At 53.5% G+C, this 27,442-nt stretch overlaps 1 protein-coding gene across 16 annotated transcripts in view; it reads left to right on the top strand.

Annotated features, from left to right (window-relative positions):
• The window catches only part of LOC123833467 (phosphodiesterase 4D interacting protein), a 202,492-nt gene extending 178,474 nt beyond the window's left edge, over window positions 1-24,018 (top strand). For 5 of the 16 annotated variants that reach the window (XM_045861699.1, XM_045861692.1, XM_045861698.1 and 2 more), the window contains 16 exons: window positions 466-689; window positions 1,331-1,483; window positions 3,483-3,668; window positions 6,903-7,154; window positions 8,362-8,499; window positions 9,194-9,313; window positions 10,742-10,931; window positions 11,450-11,574; window positions 14,659-14,898; window positions 17,360-17,473; window positions 18,039-18,265; window positions 19,777-19,920; window positions 20,972-21,110; window positions 21,402-21,448; window positions 22,285-22,336; window positions 22,987-24,018. In XM_045861699.1, coding sequence (XP_045717655.1) covers window positions 466-689; window positions 1,331-1,483; window positions 3,483-3,668; window positions 6,903-7,154; window positions 8,362-8,499; window positions 9,194-9,313; window positions 10,742-10,931; window positions 11,450-11,574; window positions 14,659-14,898; window positions 17,360-17,473; window positions 18,039-18,265; window positions 19,777-19,920; window positions 20,972-21,110; window positions 21,402-21,448; window positions 22,285-22,336; window positions 22,987-23,132 — 2,497 coding nt within the window. In that variant the 3' untranslated portion in view covers window positions 23,133-24,018. Of the gene's footprint in view, window positions 1-465; window positions 690-1,330; window positions 1,484-3,482; window positions 3,669-6,902; window positions 7,155-8,361; window positions 8,500-9,193; window positions 9,314-10,741; window positions 10,932-11,449; window positions 11,575-14,658; window positions 14,899-17,359; window positions 17,474-18,038; window positions 18,266-19,776; window positions 19,921-20,971; window positions 21,111-21,401; window positions 21,449-22,275; window positions 22,337-22,986 lie in introns of all 16 variants that reach the window. The other 11 variants (XM_045861704.1, XM_045861702.1, XM_045861700.1 and 8 more) reach the window with 3 other exon arrangements.
• The last annotated feature ends 3,424 nt before the right edge of the window (window positions 24,019-27,442 follow it).

The raw sequence follows: 27,442 nt of genomic DNA, 5'->3' as shown, positions 1-27,442 counted from the left end.
AGACAAAGTGTTTTGGTTTTGCTTTTATTTTCATTTCTAATCCATCAGACACACACGTGGTCTGTATCTCAATCATCCAGATGAGTTCACTTACTGCACTCTTGGATGTGAAGGCAAAGCCAAACTGCTATATGTTTCTCAGCGCTTGCCTACCTTCCAGTTCTGTACTCGTTTTGTTGGAGACAGGTAACCGCTCAGGCTGTAGCCATCGTGGGGACCATACTTGAAGCAGCAGTGCACTTAGAGGGCTAGCCCAGTCTCCGCTAGTCCTCAGCGTATCAGGTGGTCGGTGCACTGGGTAGCTATTGCTTCCCCTCCCTCTGCACCCCACCTACTCCAGACCCCTAATCAGAGGTGGGCTATTTCAATTATTCTCTGCAGAATTGGTCCCCTTGACTTCTGTGGCTTTTCTCTAGGTGGTCTGGTGACCTTGATTTCACCTGTTGTCCTCCCTCACCTCACTAGGCTAAGCAGGGAGCTGCAGGAGAAGGAGAAAGTGATTGAAGTTCTGCAGGCCAAGCTGGACGCACGCTCCCTCACGCCCTCCAGCAGCCGCGCCTTGTCCGACTCCCACCGCTCTCCCAGCAGCTCCTCCTTCCTGTCTGATGAGCTGGAAGCCTGCTCTGACATGGACGTAGCCAGCGAGTACACACACTATGAAGAGAAGAAAGCTTCGTCTGGTCACCCAGGTAGCCTCTACTGTCCGAATGGCACCAGCTTTATCTAGGCTGAGAGGAGACCTCCATAACCAAGCCTTATAGACCCACCTTGGTGTGGCTCAGGCTGAACATGGCCCTGAGACCAAGGGCCAAGCACAGGCCCCGGTGGGTCAGGATCTTTGCTGTGCCCCTGACTCTGCAAGTGACCACTGTCACCAGGTCTCCATAGCACAGCATGTGCATGCTGTTAGAGGCAAGGCAAGCCCCAGTGGGGAGAGGAAGAAGCGCAAAGCAGACTTTTCTTCCCCACTGCCTCTTGAGCACAGAATCTGTCTGGCTGACATCCTTCTTTAAGATGGGACACCTGTGCCTTCCTGCAGTGATCTCGTTAGCTGCAGCTCCTGAACAGCACCCCACAGATGCTGCACGCTGGCCTTGTACTATAGGAGATGCATTTTCCTGGTTTCAGGGCTCTCTGCCCCATATCACCTCTGAGGTGGCTTGCCTCACTAAGGGAGCTATCTGTGCATAAGGAAATGAATCCTGCTCGCAGGGCTTGTGCTTGGTGCTTCCCCGAAAGCGAGGCTCCTCCCTGTTTCCCCTGGTTAACTGTCAGGCCAGATTCCAGTTCTCTGTAGAACATCATTTTCTTTCATTCATGGGTTTTGTAGATTCCATCCATCATTCAAGTCATTCTGCTGTACTGTCTTCTAATCCATCATCAACCACCACCCCTCCGGGGGCTAAGGCCGAACCCAGCAGCAACCCCGTCAGCTTGCCTGCTCCCCAGAACCACCCCCAGGAGGCCAGCCAGGTCCACCCAGGTATGCACCCGTCAGCCGCAGGGGCCTCGTCTCCCCTCCCCCAGCTGCCTGTTTGACCTTTCTTCAGGGACAGGTGTTTCCACTCTTGGGGGCTTATTTGCATTAGATCCTAGACAGAATGAAGAGACCATTCTCATTCGCTGTATCTGACTTTTTGTTGTTTGAAACATTTTAGAAAAATCAGTAATCCACAACAGACATTGAGATCCCTACCAATTCTGATCAGTAGTTAGCTAATAAACATTTTCATTTCCTTCTCTCATTTCATCTTGGGGAACAAAGGGGCAAAATATTTCTCCCAGGATTATAGTAGCCAAAGGGAAAAAAAGTTCACGTCTACTGCTCCCCTGCACATGTTACCCATTTTATCTGTGCCATAGCCTACAAGGCCTGGCACAACAGGGGACCTGCTGTGGGGCTGCGTACTTCCTGGCTGAGGAGCCTCAGTATCCCCAGACAAGATTCCATTCATTCGGGATTTATGAATGGGTTGGCAGTCCTTGACATGTATATGGTGCCTATCCTGGGGCCAGTTAGGGAGGTACATTTCACTTACCTGCCTCAGCGTAGGCCCAGGGGTGCGCTGTTTCATTGCAGATCTGCACCAGCCACCGTGCAGGGAGAGGGCCAACTTGTCTTACCTTCTTACCCCCAACCCCCACTGGCTGCTGTCTTCAGGGCGGTGTGTGGTGAGGTCAGATTTGTGCAGAGGTGACCCCAGAAAGCACAGTGCTTCCTTCTGTCACCCCATCTCTCCTGAGAACAAGTCTGCCCAAATCTTAAGGGGCGGGATGCGTCTTCTCGGCCACAGGAGTTAGCAGCAGCCGGACAAGGAACTCCTGGGGAGAGGCCGCTCACCCAGCGCTGTAGACATCTGCAGAAACGCTTTGGGGTCAAACAGAGCAGAAGGCCAAGGGTTTTAAAATCAGAATGCCTCCCTGAAGGATGCCTGGGCTGTGTCACCTGGCAGTTCGGGTGTCTTCGCAATATTGTTCTGATACCGTGTCAGCGTCCTGGGCCAGTGAGTATGGTTTAGAACGTGAGCATCCTCTTCCACGTGAGACATTCGCCACATGTCACTCTTAGTGTCTGCTCCCTCCTCGGGATGCCTGCCCTGTAACTGTTTTTAGGGAAGAAGAGGCAGATTCAAACATCAGAACTTCCCAGGGTTCCTAAAGACCTTTCTGTAGGTGAGCCGCATAACGACAGCCTGTAAGATTTGTTTCAGTGCAAATGTCCAAGCTGTCCTCCCAGAGTTTGTGGTTCAGCAGGTCTGCACTGAGGCTCACAGAGTCTGTGCGTGTGAGGAATTCCTCCCAAGTGATACGAATGCCCAGACAGGTCTGTAAGCCACTCTGTCTACTAAGTCCCTTTGTGGAGGCCTCTGTTTTTCATTTGGTGAGTGAACGAACATACGGCTTTGGGATTCTGAAATCTGTTTCCATCAGAGTCTTGAATTACGTGCTTTAATAATGCAAATTTTCCCAGAGTCCTGGTTCACTCTGCCTGCCTCAGGGTAAGCCCCGATGCTTTCAGAAAAGGAACTCGAGGTATACAGAGAGTCTTGACACAGGGCAAGGACAGGCACCTGCAGAGAGCAGCACCCCGCGGCCCTTGAAAGCACTCAGACACAGCTGCCCTGACCTGGCTCTGCCCGGGGTTGCTGGGAGGGAACAGTGGCTCCCCAGGTTACTGTAATGCCACCTTGCCTTCTATAAGCAGCTGTTGTCAAGATGAGCACAGACTGTGTACGCAGGGTGGCCCTGGCAGGGGACAAGGAGGAGGGGCCGCTAGGCCAGCCTTCTGGGTGGCAGTGCTCACCCTTAGCCATGGCAGTGGTCACTCTTAGCCGTCCCAGGCAGCACCACGCTGAGTGACAGCCACTTCTCAAGGAGACATCTGGTCAGGGAAGTTTCATCTTCTCCATCTTTTATCCATTCCTTTCTCTCCCTTTCTCTGCAATGATGTCTCGACTTTCTCCCTAACTTTCTGTTTCCAGGCCTTCATTTTCCCTCCATCCCCACGCTGGTTAGCCTCCCCCAGGCACCGTTGCCCTCAGCTCCACCCAGCTTCCTGCCTTTCCGCTCCACTGGCCCTCCCCTCCTTGGCTGCTGTGAGACACCCGCGGTCTCCTTGGCCGAGGCGCAACAGGAGCTGCAGATGCTGCAGAAGCAATTGGGAGAAAGTGAGCACTTCCGCCGCATTTGTGTGCTTGCGAGTGGCAGCCCTCTCCCCGACCCTGTGTGGCTCTGCATGGCTTGATGGCAGAGTTTCCCCTACACACAGCCTAGGGATACACATTATCAGTGGATGGTAGCAGGATGACTCTGCTTGCTTTTTTTTTTTTTTTTGTAAATGTTCTTACTGTTGTCTTTCCGGGGTGTGTGTCTCATCTGTTCGCCAGGCCCTAGACCTGGAGTTCCTCCCTCCATTGCCAATGTAGCATACCCCCAGGTGTGCCGAAAGCCTGATGCACCAGTGATGTGCTTGCTGGCAGCGTGCGGGGGAGAGCTCTGAGCCCGGCCCATGCATGAGGAAGCGGCTGTGACAAAGACGCCGTGTTCGGTGGGATCCTTTCCATGGCCGTTGTATCTTCCTGCTGTGAAATGCTTTAAGTCAAGTTCACATCCTGACTTCCTCAGGCGCGGGCCACAAGAGGTGGCAGTAGAGCGATTCAGGAGAGGTGACAGCCCGTCTTCCTAGTGCACAAGGTTCATTCATGCCCCTGGCCAGGGGGTGCATGGGCAACTAGAACCAGAAGCACAGCTGTGGCGTCTGCTGCGAATTCTGCCCTCTGACTCACAGAGAGCTGTTGTTATGTAGTCACAGGTTCATGAGTTCGTGAATGGTGTACGGTCACTTTTTACAAAAGGGTTGGATGTATGTGTGGGCTAGATGCCTCATCATAAAATTATTTTTGCGTTTGATCAATTATAGCTTAGAAAAAATAAGAAAAGAACCTCACACGATTAATTTGCTTTCTAGTGGCACTTTAAAAAAATGACAGAAAGCAGTTTGCAATGACCTTGAAAGAACGTTTTGTGCCTCCAGAGAAGCTCGGGTGAGCCCGAGACTGATGTAAGGATCCCACACAAAGGGAGTCCGGTGGCCTAGGAACACAGCCGAGAATTTGTGTGTCTCAGTCCTCAAATGTCATTTGGATGAAATTATTTCTTTTGTCAACCCTGAAAATGGAAACACTGCCCCCTGCCTGATTGTCAGAACCAGGCAGACTAACGCCATGTTTAGGGGAGTTTGTACACCTTCCTTTCTGCAGGCAGGGAAGTCTGAGAGGCTGCCTTTTGCTTATCCGCTCACACAAGCACAGCAGCCCAGGCTTCTATAGTGACACAGACCTGATCTTACCTGAGCCTCACTCAGCTTGCATGATAGGGAGAGCCAGAGAGGGGACCCAAGGCTCAAGGAAGTGAAGCTGCTTGTTCAAGGTCACTGGTAAGTAGGAGAGATGGGCCCAAATCTGGGTCTTCTTCAGAGCATGAGCCGAGCTCAGCCAAACAAATTCTGGAGGCCCCTTGTAACAATTTTCTTTCCCTCTCTTCAGAGGTCAGTGGAAAATGCTGGTGTGTCTGACCTAGAACTTACTGCTGTAACAGTTCTGGAGCCAGCCACTGATGGATAACAAACCTGTCTCGTGCCAAAATGGCAAGAGAGTCCTCCAGCCTACTTTTTCCCCTTTACCTCCCCACAGTTGTCAGTGGTCCAAAGGGGAACGTACTAGGGGAGCTCTGCATAGACAGGGGCCTGGTGATGTGGGTTGAAGTCACATCTAGTCTGAGGCGTTGGCCAGAGTTGCGGTGGTCCCAGCGTTCATGAGGAAGACTGTAGTCCTTCCTTTGCCCTCCTGAGGTGCGGTCCTCTCCGGGGGACCATAGGTCACCAGCTCTCCTTTCTGCGTTGAACAAGCCCCCATGTGGACAGTGGTGCGTGGGGGCTCTCAGGTCGCTTTGGGGCTAAAACCTCGAGCAAGAGTCTGTCTGGGGTCTTTGTGGGCCTGGTGGCCATGCTCTGCGTTGTGTGGCCAGGGAGACTGGGGGTGAGAACAGTGATCATGGTGCTGAGAGCCTTGGACCCTCCTGTGACCTTGGTTAGAAAGTAAGAGACATCAATGGCTCCTTTCCCCCTTTGCCTTGTCGGGGTCGAAAGGGTAGGAAATCATATCTTTATTGAATCGCAAGTAAAATTCAGAGGCTTACATGTTTCTTCCTCTTCAAAATACAAGACCCCACTGCAGAGATTTGCTAAAAATCTGTATTTTGCAAATTGGGGAAGGGAAGATCTATGATAATACTTCTCAAACTTTGCCACCTGTTACAGCCCCCTGGGATGATTCACAAATACCCAGTGCCCAAGCCGTGCCCAGTACCAGCTGAAGCAACATCTCTGGGGGTCCAGACATCAGTATATTCATATATTTTTGTATTGTCCCAAGTATTTCCAGTATGTAGGCAGATTTGAGAATCAGCTACAAATGGAGATAAAAACTGGCAAGTGCCGATGGCATTAACCCCTCGGAGGAGTCTGGCTTGGCTGGAGGAAATCTGGCCTCACTTGTGTTTGCTTTGGTGGAGCTACCTGTTGACCCCGCTGCCCGTGTGTATAATCCCTGGAAGAAAGCAGTCACATGAGTACGAGTAACCCGAACTACAGGCCTGCCAGCCCCTCGCTGTCTCTCCCCAAGCTGGGCTTCTTTCTGCGCAGAAGCCGTGATGATGGGGCTCAGGGGGAGGCGCATGCTACCCCAAGATCCATGAAAGCACCCGCCTAAGAAAGGAAAGGCCCTCCCCCCTCCGTGGAAGAGTCTTCAGTGACCCTTCAGACAGGGGTGATGAGTCCCGTTGGGTGAGGTCCCAGTCACCGCTTGCCTGCCATACGCCTCCCCCAGACTCAGCAGAGAGGTCTTCGGTCTGGAGGAACTGGGGCGACCACGTCTACCTGGATCTCAGGTGCCCTTTCTCCTTGGGTGGCCCCAAAGGGGAAGGGGGAAGATGATTGGTCAGCTTCTGGGGAAGGCAGGTACCCAGAGGCCAACAAAACGTTCCTGTTCACGGGTGCGCTCTGTGCTACACCCCGTCAGGCCTTGCACCCTGACTTCTCGAGTCAGTTCTACCCCGGAACCCCCCTGGGCTCTGTCGTAGGGATCACTGCAGGAGCCAGGGGTGGGCCGCTGGGCTTCTCTCTTGTTTCCACTGGTGACTTGCAGGTACTTTATCCGTCCCCTGCCTCTTGGTGTCTCAGGGTGGCAAACACACGACGTCCAGATTGTGAGTCTCTGTCTAACTGGTGTGCGCAGTGGGCTGCAGTACGGCTGACGTCCCACATGTCCCCTTCAGTGTCCGTTCTTAGCAACCACACACTTCTCCTCTGGCGGTGTTTCTCACACGTGTTCCTTTCCGCTCAGGTGTCAGCACCGGCCACCCCGCCTCCCCAGCCACGCTGCGGAGCAACCACTCAGAAGCCAGCTCTTCCCACCACCTCAACGCTGCCCAGCCCCCCTCTCCTCCAAGGGGCACCCTAGAGCTGGGCGGAATCCTGGAGCCCCGGTACCTGGGCAGCAGTGGCCAGTGGGATGTGATGAGGCCTCAGAGAGGGAGTGTGTCCGGGGACCTCTCCTCAGGCTCCTCCGTGTGCCAGCTGAACTCCAAACCCACAGGTGAGAGAACACGTCCGGTGCACAGTCTCCCCCTTTCCTCCCTGGGCAGGGCTCTTTCACGTCTTCTCTCTCCCTGGCTCAGAGGGGGGGTGCAATGAAGGGGCGTGGCCGCGCTCCCAGCGCCTTCATCCATCCTGCCCAGGGCCTCCGTGCTGTGCAGTCGTGGGAGAGTCAGCCCCCGCCCCACACTGTGCTCTCACATTCGCACCCTCTCTCCCTGCATCTGGAGCCCCTGACAGCCACTCTAGCACCTTCCAGAATGCCGGGTGCCAGCACTCCCAGGATGTTCTTCCGGCAGTCAGAAATCGTTCCAGAAAGGGTGGCTGTTTCTGCACAGCTCCCAACCCTGCAAATATGCCCTGAGAACACCCAGCTCAAACTTGCCCTCAGCGATCACTGCTACTGCCCCGGTCAGGGCTGGGAGCCGCTGCACCGCGTGGGCAGGTGGCTACTCAGGGAAATGCTGGGGTGCAGCTCAGTTCCAACAGGAAGACGATGGTCAGTTTCAGAAAAAGATGGAGCCCGAAGCAAAACGGTGCTGTGTCTGTCCTTAGCAACCCCCCCCCACTTCTGGTTTCCGCATCTTTTATCTTTCCCTTGGGGGCACTTCTTCCTCCTCTCTCAGAGCAGTACAGGCTGTCCTTCCCTCCGTCCCATTAACGGTGACTGGAGGGCAGCATTCAGGACCATTAACCACACGGATGAGTATATGTTCGTGACATTTGACCTGAGGCCTCCTCTCAGAGAGGGAGGAAGAGCTTTGTTTCTTGCTAAACAACGTTTAATCAAGTATCAGACAGTAGAGGTATTAGTGTAGCATGATACCTTCCCTGTCACACCCAAAGTCACGCTGAGGAGGTGGCCCCACCTTTCCAGATGCCAGGCAGGCTCTCTCCACAGACTTCAGTTATCTTCCTAAACCATGTGGAACCCTTACACTCACTGCACACTCACGCTGAGATCTCCCGTGCACTTAGCCCTGTGTGGGAGGAAGCCACGGGGCTTGCCAACAAGCAGCTGGCTGTCCTGTGTTCCTGGGTGCCCGTGAGAGAGGGTGCAGTTGGCGGAGGAAGGGTGGTGATATTTAGGAATCTTGCTGAGAGGCCAGTGTCCCAGGACCCCGCCCCCGCCCCACCCCAAATGGGCCCCATCTGTGACCAGGATTCTCCGTCTCCCACCTCTCTCCTGTCCTGGTGGGGGACTGCAGGGGCTGACCTGCTAGAGGAGCATCTTGGTGAGATCCGGAACCTGCGCCAGCGCCTGGAGGAGTCCATCTGCATCAACGACCGCCTGCGGGAGCAGCTGGAACACCGGCTCAGCTCCACTGCCCGTGGGAGCGGAAGCGGTAGGACAGGCCCAGGGCGTCCGGGTTCTGGTCATAATTAGGGAGGTCTGGAGGGAGGGCCCTCAGGCAGAGCTTTGCAGTATTCAAAGCACAGTGTCCTGCTGTACTCCAGTTGCTCCCTGCAAACAGCCCAGCAAGGCAGCTGGGCAAGCACCGTTACCCTTACTTGGACGATGTAGAGGAGCTCAGAGAGTAACTCTCCTCACAGCAGAACCAGCAAGGTCTGGCCCAGAGCCCTCCGACTTCTCATTCCATTCTTAATCTGCTCACCTGCTTCCTGCCGACCCCTCTGCGCCCTTGTTGTGTGGTTGGCAAGTGATAGAGCCAGGTCTCAGAGACACTCCCCCAGCCACTTACCGAGGTGGCCTTCCCCCCACTCCCCGCACATGCTGTCACTGGGGTGCCATTCCTTCCACACACCTTGTCCTGCCCGCAGCTCAGCAGCAGCTGTTTAGGGGAACGTGCCTCATTAACGACTGCAGCGAGGGTGTGATAATGCAGCAGAGAACCGCCCCCCCCCGCCAAAGAGGACTTGAAACCAGGCCTTCAGCCCACCGGCCTTTAGGCCCAGGACTTGAGTCCTCGGGGCTTTGTGCTGGGTTGGGACAGTATCTTTGGAGACACAGAAGGGGCGTCTTCAGACAGCACCTGTTACCCAGTTGCATAACTTGACTGCTTGAACTTTCTGGAACAGGAACCACCTCTACCTTCTGCAGTCAGGGCCTGGAGAGCACGCCTCAGCTGTACAATGAGAACAGAGTCCTTAGGGAGGAAAATCGGAACCTTCAGGCTCAGCTGAGCCGCATTTCCAGAGGTGGGTGGCGAAAAGCCCAAACTGTGATCACTCTTGCGTCCCTTTCTCTCCTGGCCACACCAGTTACCAATTGGAAAAGCAGACAGAGGAGGTGCACATAATGGCTACCCAGGTCCACCAACCCAAAATTCCTATAGCTGTTCTCCATCTGGAAAGGGCTGCTCCTGAGAGGTGCCCACGATGGGCCCTCGGACTCCTAGGCTCCAGGACAGGTAGCTTCAGGAAATCCGCCACTTCTGCAAACTCACCTGCAGCTGTGCCGTCATTAGCTCTCAGAGTGGGCACCGCCTGGGTATCTGTGCTGCCTCCCCCAACTCACAGCTGATCTGGAACCAGGAGAGGAAGGACATGAGTTTCTCCAGACCGACTGCAGCTCTGAGTATCCCTCCTCCCGGCAGAGCTGCCACCCCACGTCTCCTCACCACGCCCCCTCCCTCATTAGTGAGGCTCCTCTCTCTCTGGTCAGGAACCCTCGTGACTCTGTATCTGGAGGTGCTGGCACAGAGTCCTCCAGGGCCTCCCTAACGCCGCACTGGCACCCACAGGCGCGCACCATTTCCTGTGTGGCCTGGGGCACAGCTGACCTTAGTGTTAACTGACTTGCTCCAGTCATTATATCATCAATAACAAATTATTTTTATTTACATATATTCATTGACTAGCCATAAAAGACTTAGAGTAGTGTCAAAAGGATCAAGTCCAGAATGAGTGTGAATGCTTGTGGAAAAGGAAAAAGATAATCAGTAGATTTTTCTGAATTAGCCATTGCAGAGCAAGAAGATGTGAGAGGAAAGCTCACTGCTTGGGGGAGGTGACAAAAGTTCATAGATAAGAGAGAAGGCACAGCCACTGAGCTACTCAGTGGTAATTGAGTGCCTGGCAAGACCAGAGGGGCCTCACAGGAGAGAAGGCAGTGAGAGATTTAAATGAGTGCAGTTTGCCAGGCCCCAGTGAATTCCACCCCGTAGGACTGACGGCGCCTGCAGTCCTGTTTTCAGAGTCCTTGTCAAGACTCTAAGAATTCACGAAGATCAGAGAGGTGCCGCAAAGCTAGAACTGATGGCCCTGTTTTCAAAATGAGGGAAACAATATATCCTAAAAACGGCTGACAGGAAATCTTGATACTGATCTTTGGTAAAACTCAAGGATGGATTATTGCACAGAGGGTTGTGAGCACTTAGAAAATAGTGAGCGTCAGAAACTAGAGTGTGTTCTCTAACAGCAAGGCAGACCTCGTGAAATCAGGGGATCGGGCACCACAAAGACGGAGGCGTCCATCCCCCAGGGCACGCAGACACACTGAGCCCACACTCCGTGCCTCCCTGGCTCCTTTCGCCTTGGTTCTGCCTGTCAGATGGGATGGGCTTGGGCTCCTCCTCCTGCTGACCTTTGCCCCACAACCTGACCGCTCCATGTCCCGCTCACCAGAGCACTCCCAGGAAACCGAGTGCCTGAGGGAGGCCCTGCTGACCTCGAGATCCCGCCTTCAAGAGCTGGAAGTGCAGCTGGAGCACCAGAAGGTGGACCGGCAGCAGCTTTTGGAAGACTTGAAGGAGAAGCAGCAGGAGATCGCGCGTTTCCAGGAGGAGCGGCTATCCCTCCAGGAGAAAGACTGCAGGTCAGAGGGAGCCCACCAATAAGGAAGGTGGCCCCAGTTTCAGATTTCGAAGGAGGGTTATTGGCAAGATAGCTAATGGCCACTCTGGAAACCTCAGTTTCCTCCCTGCTATTCTCTGACTTACGGGTGACCGAGCAGAAGGAAGGACTTCTCTGGGATCGCCCCTTTCACTCCAAAGTTGACAGTTAAACCCCGTACCAGCCTCCATGCTCATCCCCAGCGAAAACTCCCTAACTGCTTGGCAGCATGAAAGGAGCACCTTGGGGGCAGTGGGAACCGGGGCCAGTGTTGGTGTCTCCTAGCTAATGCAGCTAATGACACGGCTCCAAGCAAGGCTGCTTTACCTCCCTGAGCCTCTGTTCCCATGGCTGTAAAATCAAAGCCGCGGTCTTTGTGACCCCTGAGTTGATAGCTAGGCCTGAAACTCTGTGAGGCAAAGGCTGGCTCACAGCTTGTTGCCCCGGTTTGGCCAAGGGGCCGCCCCAGCTCAGCAGGCCCTCCTCGCCTCTCCCCGGCAGGCTGCAGCGCAAGCTGGCCCTCCTGCAGCAGCAGTGCGAAGAGAAACAGCAGCTCTTCCAGACCCTCCAGTCGGAGCTGCAGATCTACGAGGCACTTTACGGCAATGCCAAGAAGGGGCTGAAAGGTACGTGTTCTTCCCTACTCCCCCACCCCGTGCTTCGAGGCCCATTGGAGTCCTCATGACCTTGGGAGTTTAGAGAGCTTGGAAAGCTACAAAGGTCTGTCTCAGAAAAAGACGCCCAGACCTGGGGCTCCCAATAAAGAGAGGGGAGCCCCCCACACAAAGCCCAGAGGTGGGTGCCATGAGCGAGATGGAGCCTAGCCATCCTTACAAATAGGCCACAAGAGTCAAACTTCACCCACCATCAGGGCCAAACCCCAGGTCATCGGAGTCCCGACTGCACAGTGGTGCTGCGTAAACACAAAGGACTGGGCTGGTGGCACCTGAAACGGCCTCATGCATCGTGGACAACACATTCCAGCCACCATGCAGCCCACGCAGCAGGCCCCCACTCTGACCTTTCCCCAGTGAGAAAATTAAGATGGAAAAATGTTTTTATGGAAATCCCACTATAAGACTTAAATTTCAGTGCTGGATTTAAATTTTAAATTCTTATTGAAGATGTTTGCCACCTGCTGAAGTAATAAGTTTAAAAAGTCCTGAGCTTGACTGAAAAAACATCAGAGGTAGAAATACGGGGTGGGGAAGCCTGGTCTGTAGCTGCTCACGGGCTTGCGGAAGTGGGGCGGGAGCCCCAGGAGGGGGACCGGCCACAGCTTCTGCGGCGAGGGAGTTGGGAGACCCGCATTTCCCCAGGGAAGTTGTAGACCCAGGTTGCTAGAACAGCCAGTGCAGCCTCGGCCCACAGCCGTGCGAGGCGGTGTCCCCGTGGTGAGATCATGTCAGAAATATTGTCGGATTTGGACACCGTCTTGTGAAAGCCGCGTTGACAAACTAAGGAGCATAATGAAGACATGGGCCACGAGGCTGAGGGACCAGAAACCTAAAACTGGTTGAAGAAATTAGATATTTTTAGGGTTGGAAAAGATCCTGAGGAGATGAGAACTGGCCTCGAGTATTTGAAGAGCTGTGAGGTGAAGAGGGGCCGATGTGTTTTGTGTCCCTTCAGGGGGCTGAACAAAGGGCCGAAGGGCGAAGGGTAACAGAATTTGGGTCTGCATAATTCAGGCTTTCCCTGGCCCTAGAGACTTCTAGTGACGGTATGGGTGGCTTGTGAGAGAGTAAGCTCCCCATCCAAGCCTTGTTTATTATTTTTTGAAGATTTTATTTATTTATTTTTTGAGACAGGGGAAGGGAGAGAGAAAGAGAGGGAGAGAAACATCAATGTGCAGTTGCCTCTAATGTGCCCCCAACCAGGGGGACCTGGCCCACAACCCAGGCATGTGCCCTGACTGGGCATCAAACCAGTGACCCTTTGGTTTGCAGGCTGGCACTGAATCCACTGAGCCCCACCAGCCAGGGCTCAAGCCCTGTTTAAATACAAAGGGATGCTTTGTCAAGTACTTGCTTTGGATGGGAGGTTGACTCCCTGAGTCTGTCAACTCTAGGCTCTTTTTCTTTTTGATTATATGTTTAAAAATTCCATGAGCAATATGGTTTATTATATTAAGAATTTTCACTATTCTGTAAAATTTGAATTTTTATAAAACCTGATTGAGTTTCCTAATTTTGCTGATGAGAAGGTGAGCTAGAACTTGAGCTAGAACGAGAGGGCACAGCAGGCTGAGCGAATGGCAGCGCGCAAAAGCTTGGGAGTGTTGGTGGGGAGACCCACCTGCCTGTGGGAGAGCTTTGTGCCAGGAGGTGTGAGAAGTCAGGTAGTCAAAAGGGGAGTTGGAGGACCTGTAAGGTGGGATGAAACTTCACACTCTGTGATGTAGGCAGTGGAAATGTGCTTGCCTTTTCCAAGCAAAATAGGTGCATGGTGGAAACGGAATTTTAGGGTGGTCAGACTGGTGGAATGTGCTGGAGTTGGAAGACCTTAGAATCAAGGAGACCTACTGAATGGGTGTGGTAATGTTCTGGGATGTAAGTGATGAGAGTCTAATTGAAGTGCTAGTGGGGAAAAAGGGAGAATAGATAAGTGACAAACATTTTTAAATAAGTAAAATATTGTAAGAATTTGGATATAAGGGAAAAGAAAGAGGGAGGAGCATCAGGGAACTTTGGGGTTAGTATCCTGACTCACCTCCCCTTCCACGCCTTTACCTGTTTTTATGGGCCTTTTAGAATTTATTTCAAAGCTACTACCACTAAAGCCCCATAATCCCTTTTTCTTAATTCTATAATCCCATAAGAGCTCTGAATTGAACTTTTTTTTTTTGCCATTTTTAAAAATTTTATAGTTGTTTGAATAGAACTCTTTTTCCATATACTCATTTGGTGACAAAACCTAACTAAACTGACCAAAGTGTGTTCATAGTCTTTGTTTATCCGACTTGGTGAGAACATTCACATAACTCATCGCAGAAATACTGCCGTGTTTGAGCGTGCACTGTGGCCCAGGGGCAAGGGGGCGCATGTGTTCTGCAGTATGCATGGTAGATGCATCCTATTGCCTTGCTAAAACCAGAACAAATTCTACCTTTTCAGATACATTTGGCCTCAAAGTTCTCAGATAATGCAATTGTGGTCTTACAGATGATTTCTCCTGTCTCTCCGTTCCCAATAGGTACAAATAGATGGTGTAGGGAGTGGAGGTGAAAAACATGGAGCAGATAAAAATTTATATTAGGTGTGATCCCTGGTCTGTGGTGCCCGATTCCCATTCTCACACGCTGCCAGAGGCCTGACGCCTTCCTCCTCCTGCCCTCTGTGATTCCTGAGCGTGGGGGCTACCGATTCTCCTCCTCCCCCAGCCCTGCCCTACTTTAGCACTGTGCTGACCTTCTGTCTTAGAAGACCCTGCTCACCGGCCAGTAGGACTAAAGTTAACATGGAGATGAAATAATAGGCCTGACCTCATCTGCCAGTCAAGTGCCCTCTAGGTTCATGTGGGTAATTTGAACCTCAGAAAAATTCCAGACTGGAGTGTATGCCAGACTCCACACAGGAAAACTGACATGTCCATCACAGATGTGGTGCCTGGGACCCTGCTATGACAGCAGTGTTCACAGAGGAGAGTTCTGACAAATGCATAGAAATACTTGGATCAGCGCTACCAACCCCTCCTCTCCCTTCTTTCAGCTTACACCTGGGATGCCTGTCACCAGGGCCCTTTGAGCAGTGACTTGAGCCACCTGGTGGCAGAGATCCGAGCTTTGCGAGGGCAGCTGGAGCAGAGCATTGAGGTGAACAACAGTCTGCGACTGCAGCTGGAGCAGCAGTTGGATCGGGGTGCCGGCAGGGCCAGCCTCAGCGCCCCCTCAGCCAGCCAGAGCTCAGCAGCCAACTCTGACCCTGGGAGCAAGCAGCCGTTCTTCCAAGGTAGGAAGGAAAGGGCATTGGGAAGCCCTCAGCGAGCAGGGAGGCCACCAGGATGTCTGTGGGGGAAGGAGCAGCCTTGTCTCCCCCAGGCTCCTGAGGGTCGGGGTGAAGCTGGAGATGCTCCGATACAGTGCCCGAGGGGGAGCCTGGGGCTCAGGGTCAGACCCGCCTCAGAGTCCGCGTTGGCCACCTGCCGGTTGTTTGCCGTGGCCGGGCGTTTAACCTTCCCAGGTATTCAAGCCTTGGTCTCCTCATTTTTTAAGATGTGGATGACAATCTTTTGTATAGTGATTTTGTAACCGGAAAAGACACCGGCGTTCAGGCTGCCTGTCACTACCAAATCCAATAAGCAATGACAGTGATTGAATCTTTTATAGGCGCTTTATTCAGATGGCCGGCGATCCGAGAAGATGGCGGGTTCATACCCTAACAAACCATCTTGCTCTCTCCCAGCCAGATCTGTTATAAGGGGGTTGGGGGAGGGCAAACAGGGTGTCAGCGAAAGCCTTTGAAATTCAACAGTTGCCTCCAAGGGGGAAGGGTAGTCGCTTGCTTCTTCCTGGTACAGACGTCTCCAAGAGGTCATATGCTTACTCTTAGGCGCCAAGATAGGCCTTATCTGTAGTTACTGAAACAAAAACTTAACATACACATTACTTGCTAGATTTATGACTATTTACCTTAAGCTAAATTTTCCCAAGTCTTAAGCCCCTATCAATTTGGAGCACTAAATGAAATAATTCACAAGTGCTTGACACCACAAGAACTGCTCAACAATTGACAGCTGTGTATCTTAACTATTCCTTGTGTTCTGGGAGTGTTTTAAACTTACCACAAGTTTTCGAACAATTTTCCAGATACCTTCATCTGAGGCAGGGCAGGGTCTCCTCTCTCCGTTTTCGCAGGAGCAGACCCAGGCGCTGAAACACTCACTGACACGCTAGGCTTCCAGGGGCTAAGAGACCAAGCCAGGGTTCGAACCAGAGGTTTTGATTTTCAGTTCGTGTTCCTTCTGCCTCACCATGCTCGCCATATTGCTGGCCTTCCCAGACTGTCTAGCCTGGCTTCCCTTTCCCGAACGTGTGGGGGACTTGGCCGTGTGGACGAACATTCCTGTCCCTAAGAAGATCCTGGTAATGGGAAAGTGGTGGACAGCCGCCATGTTTATTCTAGGTGGCTGTCAACCAGTCCTGCCCCCACACCTTGCCCACCTTTGCAGGTAGAAAAGTTTTAACCGGTTCTCTCCCTCTTGTCTCAATATCCTTCATCAATCTCTCTTCCCCCAGTTTTAACATGAATGGTAATATTGCCCCCACACCCCAGTCTCTTGATACATTTATTTCTACTTCCCCTTCCCCCACCCCCAGCCGATTGGTTCACCATTTAATTTTTATCCACTCACCTCCATGGCCATATCCTCAATTTCATGTTAATCAGAAACCACCTCTGCTCAGATTACCTAAAGCTGAGCTTTCAAACTTCCTTGCCTGCTGCTCTGGAGAGTGTTAGTCCTGTTCTCTCTCTGGTTCTGCTAGATGTTCACTTACCGCACAGGGGCCTCACCTGTCAAATGCAGGTGGTACAGCCCGATCATGTTCTGTGGCCATTAAGCAGGAAAGCGTGTGCGGACTTGCATGGTGCCCGGCACGTAGAACCCGCTGGGCCTGCTCAGGCTGTTCGGGCCACCACACTGGTTGCAGTGCTTGGTAGGGGCCCTCCTCCCTAACCAGGCTGTCCCCTCCCTCACTGTCCCCACAACACAGCCAGGGCTCAGCCCCACTGGTCCGGTCCCCACTCCTCCTGCTGTCCCGCCACAGAGGCCCAAGTGGGGAAGCAGGTGCTAAGCCACATTGGCCTGAACAGGAGTGTTTCTGTCTTCGTGGTATTTCCTTTTTAATTGGTGTTTGATTACAGTTGCCCCATTCTCCCCCACCCCTCCCCCATTGTCTCTGTGATATTTTCTAATTCCTCCACTGTAGGCTTGCCCCCTGGTCTCCATTATGGCACCTCTCGCCCACCAAGGCTTCTGTCTCCTCGTCTGCATTTTTCCGCAGCACTAACTCCTCCTCAGAGAGGTGATGAGAATGCCCGGTTGTCAGCCACACACCCATTCATTCCTTGAGGCAGTAGTTTTAACATATGTACCACATCATTTATGCACTTGTATACTTAGTTACGAAGTATAGTACATACGAAATTATTCAAAACTGGGGTTAGAAAAATATACCTAATAATTTTTTAAACTAGAAGTTGCTTTCTCATGGAACACAAGTGAAAGGAACGTCTTGTTCCAAACTACATGATTCCCTTGCTCTTGCTTTTGCTTGGGGCATATGGGCGATGAGTACGTGTGAGGCGGCCTCGCTGCCTCAGACCTGCGATGGTGGGGGGGAGGCCGTGCCCGTGCTGGGGAGCGGTGGGTTTCAGGGGTCCTGAGGCCGTCCTTGTCTTCACTGCCTAGATGCGGCCGCCTCCCCCCCAGTTCGGGACGTGGGCATGGACGCAGCTCTGGTCTTCCCCAGCTCTCCTTCTGCTGCTCCTGCCCCAGACTCGGCCGTCTCCAGTGGGACGAACGGTAAGTGTGGCCACTGAAGGAAGGGCTCAGGGACTGAGGATCAAAGATGGCCAGTGCAAGCGACCTTTGGTCTTCTGCGTGCGCGTCTTCTGAGTTTAGCGAGTCTCCTGTGTGTGTCCCGAAGCCTTTAGCCCCACGCATCGCAGCTGCTGTGGCCACCTTTCCTGTCGTTATGCTTTCTCCCACGGGTTTCCTCTGGCCCTGTCGCTCCATTGCATGCGGTCACTCCCTTCTTGAAGGTGCTGCTGAACGCAGCTAAACTCCTGGTCGGTGTCTCCTCATCCCAGAAGTTAAAACTTTTTAATTAATATTGGTTGTGAACATTTCATTTGTAATTAGCACAAAATTTGCCTCCTGGCAGTTTTATCACTATGAGGTAATGCGAGAAAGATTATGAAGACCTAGAACCCAGAACATCTATGGGCTTCGCGCCACGCTCACGCTTTTCTAAGCCTGCCTGCCTTGCCCCGGCTCTGTCACTGTCTGGTGGGTCTTTTGCACTGGAGTGAACTGAAGATAGGATTATGAATGTCAGTGGGTCCCGTTGGCTGTGGTTTCATTTCAGAGCTGGGCGTGGATGCTTCTCCCATGACACCGAGCCCTGCCGCGCTGGAGGGCGATGCTGCCGACGGCTCCTTTGCCAGTAAGCATGGCCGCCACGTCATTGGCCACATTGACGACTACAGTGCCCTCAGGCAGCAGATTGGAGAAGGCGAACTGCTGGTCAGGAGGATGGCGTCCGTCGTGAGGTCGGCCTGCCACTGCCCTGGCCCCGACGCTCGGGGCACGGAGGTAATCGCATCCCAGCGAGCTGCCTCTCCTCAGCTGCAGATAGGTCTTACGTTCACACCCAGCCAGCCTTTTTCTCCGTCCCCTGTTTTCACTGCAAACTCCGTTCCAGGTGCAGCCGCCTTGGTATTTCCCCTCAGGACCCCAGAACAGCCTCTGCAGCACCGGCATCCACGGTGCTGTGCCCGGCGCCGCGTGGTAGCTCATTCTCTGGTGCGGTCCTGCCGGCACGTGGCCACCTGTGGTCAGAGTGAAGTCACTTAATCAGAATTTGAGAATTCACGTCCAGATGGGCCCCGTGTGTGTGTGCGCGGGGCAGGAGCCCGGCAGCCGTGGGATTTCCCTGCTGGGGCCGAGCAGGGGAGGAAGGCGGGCGGCCGCTTCTCAGAGCGCTTCCCCCCGAGAGCCCCGGCACCAGCTGCTGTGCCTGCCCGAGCCACTGCACACACTCGGGCACGTGGGGACGGTCTGCCCCAGGGACCCCACGCTAGAGAGGAAGACACACATCCAAGTGGATGGGTACACCAAGGGGCTCCAGGAACAGTGTCGGACATGGTCCGCGTGGGCCGTGGGGCAGGGACGCAGAAGCGGCCAGAATCCCAGGCGAGGAGGGTGCCGGGTTGCTAGAGCAACAGACACCGCGGGGTGCAGTGCTCTGGGTGAGGAGGGCATGCCAGGTAAAAGAGCAGCACCTCAGTCCCCAGAGCTGGAGGTAAATGGTCCGCCCGATGCCCCGACGCCCGGACGAGGCACAAGGTGTGATTCAGGAAGGGCGGGGGATGCCGGGAGGAAAGCCTTTCCCTTGCCCGTCCCAGGTGCTTTGGCCTGCCCAGTGACTACACTGACTCAACTAACGGGAGTAAAACCAGTTTAATGTCACATGGGACGCCAAAGGTCTGAGGCTCCAAGAGGTGACCCAAGCCGGCAGCTCGTGCACCCTCAGACAAAGAAAGAATACATGTGTGCGAACTGACGAAGCCAAGGGGTTTGGGCTTGGGATCGCCAGTAGAAGGAGTAGCAAGGTTTGCTTGTTGGTACAGCCGTCTTGCGGGAACTCCCTGTCCCCGGTGATGAGGATGTTGCTGTCCCTCCTGGGGTGCGGGAGGGTACCTTTCACCCGGGAGATTTATTTCCTGCTTTCAGGGGAACGGTCAGAGTATCTTTCTTGCACCTGCTCTTCCTTAAGTTACTTTAATTCCACTTGATCAATATACCAAAATGGTGTAGTTCGCTCCCCTTCGGGACTGTAGTCTGAAGAGCACGGAGCAGGAGTGGAAGCTTAAAAGGAGTGTGGGGGAAGCCGGAATCAAATGAATTCTTGCAGATGGAGGTGCCTGCTGAGGTTGGAGGTGCTGGGCTTCCAGGTTAGGGTTTCACAGGTGCCAGCGGCCCCCGCCCCTCCATGCCTCACTCACAAAGGAAGAAGCTTGGTATCACTGACAGCTCGTGGGACCCACTGTGCTTGGGGGGACGTGACCTCTCAGCCCCAGTGATGGCCCTGCCCCCTCTCCCAGGTGCTTAGCAGCGAAGGCCTCCGTGAACTCCGCAGCAGCGCCAGCGCCCTGCACCACGTGTTGGAGGAGTCGGCCTCCCTCCTCACCATGTTCTGGCGAGCGGCCTTGCCCAGCCCCCACGGCCCTGCGCTGCCCGGCAAAGCGGTAAGAGGCCAGTGCTCTTTACTGGTCTGCCCCCATTTCCCGTGCTGCCTCCGCAGCCCCACAGGTCCCGAAGGTCAGGGTCCCAGTGGTGAGTTGAGGTAGATGGGACCGCAGAGGAGGGTCCCTGGGGAGACCTCTCATCTGTGGGGGCTGCTTCCAGTGCCGCCCTGACCACCTCCCTCCCCGCCCATCCCCACACCCAGCATGAGAAGTCAAAGAGGGAAGGGAAGGAGAAGGAGAAGGCAGCGCCATGAGAACCCTGGTGACCATAAATGCTCAGTGTCTCTACCTTTCTGAAGTTGGGCTGAACTTCAGGACAGGTGAAAGCATAAATACTCCCACCGTCCGCATTGTCAAGCAGGGTCACAGAATGTCACCACGAGATGAGCAGACTCTTGCAACCACCCGCTGGAATCCCAGTGTATCACTTAAGCCTGCATCTCCCGGTCAGGCCTAGGGAGACTCAGCCACCCCCCAGGTGCTCTCGGATCTCAGGCCTGCCCTCGGGTTGCTGGCCCCTCGGGCAGGCAGTTTCAGAAGATCCTCCCAGGCCTTCTAACTGCAGATTAACACCGCTGGCACCGTAGGGGACCCAGTTATGCCCATTCCAAGGGAGGGAGTTTTTGCCATCCTGAGGCTGGCACAAATATTTACAAAATTGCAGACTGTCTGAGGCCAGCCCGCCCCCCCCCCCCCCGCCCGGCATAACCGTAATTACCAAGGCTTAGCCGTGACGCCCAGTGATATAATGAGGCCGACACCCAACGTGAGCACTGGTTCGCAGCTGGGAGGCCGGTGCTGGCCAGCGTAGGTCCTCCTCAGCGGCAGGAGTGGAGGCCTGTCCTGCGTGTGGGGCTTCCAGGTGCTCAGAGTTCCTGCCCAGTGACCTCGTCCTGAGCTGGTAGCAGCAGCTGCAGGGTTTTAGGGTCTTTCATGGAATCCGGTCCTGAAACAGTTGGGAAGATTCTAGAATCCTGTTGTGGATTGTAAAAAGCCACAAAGGGTGCTTCAGGCCTTCTGACCATGACAGACAGCCGTTTCTCTTCCCCAGGGAGAGCCCGTGAAAAGGGAGCTTCTGGAACTGAGAGCCAAACTGTCCAAACACGAGAGCCTCCTTCAGAGCACCGCTGAGCACCTGAGGACCGCCACCCGGCAGAAGGAGAGCTTGGAGCAGTTCATCTTCAGCCAGTGTGGGTGCCTGGGCCAGGGGTGTGGGGCGGGGGGGGACAGGAATCGGGGCTTCCAGCCTCACTCATGCAGTGGATGGACGGTGGCCAGAGAGGCTAGGGGTGGGGAGACTGACGTGACACCCCCGAACCTCCTGTGCCATGAGTCCTCATGAACGCGGAGGGTGGTGGAGTGGGGGGACGGCAGGAGACCCCAAGCTGAGTGGGCCTGGAGGACACACTTAGAGCACACGCCCAGGGCAAGAGGGGCCCAGCCGGTGATGTCCGTCTCGTCGGGCTGTTCTGTTGTTGCAGTGACCAGGACACATGATGTTTTGAAGAAGGCGAGGACTAATTTGGAGGTAAGAAAACGACAGGGAGCCCACCCAAACCCCATCTCCATCTGTCCCCAGAGTCTGCAGGTGACCCTCAACCTGCTCTGCCCACCCAGGCCCCTGGCCCACTCTCGGGAGCACGAGGAGTCGGCAGGCACCCTCTGGTTCCTGTCGCTCTCGGCTCCCCAGCCCCAGCACGCCCTCCCGGGCCTCTCGGTTGGTGTTCACGTGGCCACCGCCTTCCCTCTCTGTCCCAGTTACCCCTCCTTTTGTGCTGAGTCAGGGCCCCAGGGAAATGCAGTTCAGCTGATTCCGGAGGTCAGAGGCCACGTGGGAGTCAGCCTCTGAATTAGCTTCGGTGGAGGGCTCCTGAGGCCAGCTGTGTGTCCTGGCATTTTCTGCCCTACTTCCTGAGAAAAGTTAAAGCTTTAAGATCCAACTTTATAAATTGATTTCGCTGAGCCCTGGTGGGCAGCAAACCGCAGTTTGGTTTGGATTTATCCTTGTCTGTGAGGCAGTACCACAGCAGAAAACCAGCGGGTCCTACTGACCCGAAGGAGAATTTGACAATAAAGACGGGAACTCAAAGGGAAAGATTGGATGCACACGATAGCCCCTAGCAAGTGAGTGCTTTGAAGAAAAAGTCGAGACTTTAGAAATGGCTTAAAAATCAGAAGCCAAGTCTTTAAACCTGGACTTTGACACGAGGCCGTAAGCAACTGCCGTCCTCCTGACTGGGCACCCGAGGGAACACTGCCCCCAGGGAGCACGGGTTGGGCCCTGAGCGAACTCTGTCCGCCCCCTTCTTTCTAATTCCCTTTGGTTTTTCTCTGATGCTTCCTTTCTTTCCTGAGCCTTTTTAGAAGAACACTTCCAAGATTGCCTCTGTAAAGCCTTATTCCCGCCCCAGCAAAGGTAACCCGCCAGCTTCAGAACCTGCTGGCTTCCCCAGCTGGGAAGCTGCCTCTCTATTCTGCTGGGCCACTGCAAAGTGCCTGAGGCCGGGGTTCTAATCCCAGGCTTGTCACTAACTGACTGTGTGGCTTTGGCTGGCCCTGTAGTCTCTGAGCCTGCTGCCCCTGGTCTGTAAGAGGTGGCACTAGACCTAAATGATTGCTGAGGTCCCCTGCTGACGCGGTCCCTTTTTCTCCGTGTTGAGTACACGGGACATAACAGGGGGACTGTCCTGCACAATGCCCTCCTTTCCTACGCCTGCATGTGTCATACTAAGCACTTCTTTTCCTGGGAGGTCACAAGAGTCATCACTTTGCTCCAAAATGAACTGGAGAGTGAGCTGGCCCCTGAGGAGGGGGTGGTAGGGTCTGGCCACCAGGGTGCAGCAGCTCTGGGCAGGCATGTCACCACACCAGGAGGTGGGAAGCTTTCCTCTGACCTGGTGGGGGCAGTGGCCCCCTGGCCACAAAGCGTCCCCAAAGCTCATCCACTTAACGGGCTGTCATTGTGCTCCTGGTGCTGTCCCCACTCAGCCCTCACGGCAGCCTCAGGGCGCCACCTGCTGATAGGGCCTGATAATGGGCAGTTACTTTGTTCTGTTTTCGCTCCAGGTGAAATCCCTAAGGGCTCTGCCGTGCACTCCAGTCTCGTGACCCTTGCCTTCCAGGAGCCTTGCAAGAAGCGAAGCCACCAGAGGTCCTTAAAGCAGCAGGAGGGGTGGGCCTGCCCCCCTTTTGCGCAGCTACCCATCTGCTGAGATCTCGGCCCTACACCTGCACCCCCGCTGGGGGTCTAGGGGAGCCGGGGCAGGGCGACAGGCAGAGCGCCTCTCCTGCCCTTACCGAACACGTCCGCCATGTCCGCGGCTCAGCACTAAGCCAAACACGCCCAGTCTGCCCAGGGCCTCGTGGCGCTGCTTCTAACCGCCCCAGCGGCAGGGGAACCAGCAACAGCACATTTTTCACCTCAGCAACTACCCTCAGATGGTCAACTCAGGGGAAAGGGGACCCTGCTCCCCACAAATGGGGCACGTGGTCCCAAGCCGAGCTCCTCGGCAGTTCTAAAAGCACACGACTGGGCAGCGGGGTCCTGCTGGGCGGTGGGGCTCCGCCAGCGCCGCTCACGGACCCCTCCGGACCCGGGTCAGCTCAGCTGGGCCCCAGGCGGGCGTCCGCCCACGCAGCAGCGCCTGAGGTCTTCGAATCCCCACGGCGAAAGGGGCGGCTGCCCGGACACCATCTCACGCTTAGCCTAGCACCTCCTGTTTCTGTTCCTTTATGAAAAAGCACCAGCTTCACTCTAATCCGCCGTCCCGTTTCACCACCCTAACCTCTCTCCGGGGAGCTGGGACTGAGGGCGAGAGCAAGCCCATGGCAGGTCCCACGTGAAGCAAACCGGTGATCATTTTTAGGTGGCATGTGACAGACCCCAGTTGTGCTAAACTCGTCTCTGTCTTCCCAGTGCTTTAGAAGGTGTGTATGTGTGTACAGATGTATGATATATATTTATATATGTTGCTGTAGCGATACGTGGAAGGCCGACACAGCTGGTGGGCAGGGTCTGTGAGAGGAAATGAAACCTTTTTCTTCTGGTGGCTATTAGGGCAAATGTGCATAAAGAAATAAACAGTTTTTCTTCGCCTACTTTGTCTCCAGTGTCTGTGCAGTCTCCAGGCTGGGTGTGAGAGGACAGGAAGGGCACCCTGCCCTTGAGACGCACACAGCCTCGTATCTGCGGTCTAAGTTCAAAAGCAAAATGTTCTCCCTCTTTGTCATTTTGTAAGAATCCTCAGTCTGAGAATGTCAAGAGCAGCCCTTACCTTCAGGGTGCTTACAGTCCGCTGTGGGGGTTATCGAAGCCGCTTCCTGGGCTCCAGACCCGATACGGTTGGTGGCGTGGGGCCCTGGGCTCTGCATTTGTTACAGAAGCACCCCAGGTGATTCTAGTGCCGGTAGACTGTAGACCACAGTTCAAGAAACATTGTTTTATAATGTTGACTCAAAGCTATCAGTACTTTATTTTACTTGAACAACATTGCGTTAAAAAAGTATGCAAGTCCCACTGACTGGGTAGCTCAGTTGGTGAGAGCGTCATCTCTAACACACCACGGTTGCGGGTTTGATCCCGGATCAGAGTCAACCGGTGAATGCATAAATAGGGGGAACGGCAAATCACTCTTTCTCTCCCTCTCCTCCTCTTTCACTAAAGTCATTTTTTTAAAAAGTAAGTTCCATAAATGTTGACATAAAGACCTTAAAATATTCTTTGAGGAAAGTCCTTATATCCAATAAAGCTACCACTCCACAATTATTTTCTAGAAAGTTAAAAAATTAAAACATCCGTCAACACACTCATGCCTGAGCTACAAACACGCCTTACTTCCATAGCAGCTGGTGTGACCTCACCATCGGTGTTCACACCCAGGGTAAGCATTTCCACGAGTGCCTTTGGCTGCCAGCACAGAGGAGCTCGCCGGCAGGTTCAGCGAAATGGGTGAAGAGTCAGCACAACCGTTAAAGTAGCGAAGTCTGAGGACCGCTTGCCCTGTGGTTATTCCAGCATCCCGGCAATTCCTCCTTCATCCCTGTGCCAGGGCTGGCAGGCATTGATGATATGACCAGTAATCCATGGAGAACTCAAATGCTGCTTGTAAGGAATGTATTTATGAAAACATGTGACATATAAATCTCAGATCTGGCCAAGATCTGTCACAAACTAACTTTTGGGAAAGCAAAATGTCAAAAAGTAGCTCTGCCTTAAAAATAGTTGCAATAGTATATCTCTGAGAGGAGGAGTCTCCAATATTTAACTTTTTGTAAATTATAGTGTTTCCATGTGACAGGAATAGAGCTCACTCTTAAAAATCAGTCGGTGTGACCACCCGTGACTTCTGATTTGCCTTAATTCAATTCAAATTAGAACCATGTTGAGCCCTGTGAGGAGACTTGGCTGAGAGTTCTATAGAAAAGAATGGAAAAAAAATGATAGATACCTAATGTAACATTTAAACTATGTAAAGATACATCTTGACCTGTCAGCCTAAGACGGAACACAACCTGCAGAATTTGCACAGGGTTTATATATCCCCCAGGTCTTACTCCTGCTAAGGCACTTGAGCTAGACACTTGCCTTGGTTTTCCGATGCTGTCATAACATGTTCCCGTACACTTAGTGGCTTAAAAGAAGACAGATTTATTATCTTGCAGTTCTGTAGGTGAGGAGTCTAACGAGGATCTCACTGGACTGAAATCAAGGTGTTAGCAGCACTGCCTTCAAGCCTTCCGGGAGCTCCCTGAGATCATCTGTTTCTTGGCCTTCGCCAGCTTCCAGAAGCTGCCCACAATGCCTGGCTGGTGGCCCCTGTCCCAGCTCCAAAACTAGCCACAGCAGGCAGAGTCCTCACATGGCATCGTTCTGACCTTTTCTGCCTCTTCCATTTTCAAGGCCCCTTATAATTACAAGGGGCCCACGGGACAATCCAGGATCTTCTCCTCATTCCAAGGCCTTTAATGAACATAATCACATCTGCAAAGTCCCTTTTGCTATGGAACAACATAGTCACAGGTCCCCCCAGAACAGGGGGAAGGGATGGGGGTGTGCATTTATTCTGACTACCACAGCAAATTAACTCAGATGACAAGTATGGGAACTAAAAAAACCTTTTCGAATTTCAACAGTTTAGCAAAATTTAAGACACTACCTCGAGACATAATCTAGAACAGCCAATCAAGACAAACCCAAGTTTGACCCCTAGAAGTGCTCCATTGGGGACCAGTTGTTTTGTTTTGCAGATACGGGTTTTATTTTTTTTTTCCTCCAAAGGCTGACTTTGATTGTAGAGGTCTCATCCAAGGCCAAAAGCTCATGGTGGAGGAAGGGAAGGTGGTGGCAGACTTGGTACACCTGGGATCCCACTAGCCTTGAACTTAAAGCTAGGTCAAAATGGGGCAGAGAGGTGGTTTTCTTTGGATGTCCCTAGAGTAACTAAGGGCCCAGGAGGCCACGAGGGGGCGCTGTGGTCCTTCCCTTGCAACCTTAAATTTTGAAATATATTTTCCATGTAATTGAATGTATTGGGGTGACACTGGTTAACAACACATCATCTGTACACTGTATTGTGTGTTCCCCACCCCAAGTCCACTCTCCCTTCATCACCATTTATTCCCTAAGCCCTTCCTCCCCCCATCTCCACGCTGCTGTCAGTGCTCATGAATTTTTTTCCTTTTTGCTCGTCCCCTCCACACCCCTTCCCCAGCTGTCAGCCTGCTCTCTATAAGTCTGTCTCATCTTGCTTGTTAATTTCGTTCCTTAGATGCTACATATGAGTGAAATCATAGGGTACTTGTCTTTCTTGAAATATATGAATTTTAACCCGGTATAGAATTCTGTGCGTGGCAATGTGCCACCCCTAAATTTCTTGGGTCAGAGATGAGCAGTGGCAAACAGGAGTTTCCCTTAATTTTTTTTTTAATTTTTAGAGAGAGAAAAGGAGAGAGACAGAAGGAGACATTGATTTGTTATTCAACCTATTTGCGCATTGTTTGATTTTTATATGTGCCCTGACTGGGGATCGAACTTGCAACCTTAGCACATCCGTATGGTGCCCCAGTCAACAGCTACCGGGCCAGGGCCAGGGCCAGGGCCAGGAGTGTCCTGCCTCAGGTGGGGAGTCATTTTGATCAGCACGAGCTGCTTAAGCCAGGGAAGTGGCAGTCGGCGGGAGTCCCGGTTCTTTGCAGACCGAGTCCCAAGTGGAAGGCCCAGGGTGACCTCTGGAGGCCCCCGCAGAGACTGCGCTGGGCTGGGGAGCTGCAGGCCCGAGGGACCAGAAAAGCGCGGGTCCGAAAACAACAAAAATCAGACAGTCCCAAAGACCCCATTTAGACCACAGGAGAGGTTAACGGAGCCACAGGCTCTCACCTCCGGGCTGCTGACGCCCGGCTCTGGGGCCTCGGGCAGAGTCTCAGCCGCCTCTGAATTTGTCCTCCAGGCGCCCTGGGCCGCGGCCCCCACATTTGATGCCACCTCGACCACCGCCCCGCCCGCCAAGTTCAAAAGGTAGAACCA

Source organism: Phyllostomus hastatus, unplaced genomic scaffold (genome assembly GCF_019186645.2).
Source record: "Phyllostomus hastatus isolate PE091 unplaced genomic scaffold, TTU_PhHast_1.1 phas_scaffold_216, whole genome shotgun sequence".
NCBI classification, from domain to species: Eukaryota; Metazoa; Chordata; class Mammalia; order Chiroptera; family Phyllostomidae; genus Phyllostomus; species Phyllostomus hastatus.
This window is presented reverse-complemented; position numbering and strand designations above follow the sequence as displayed.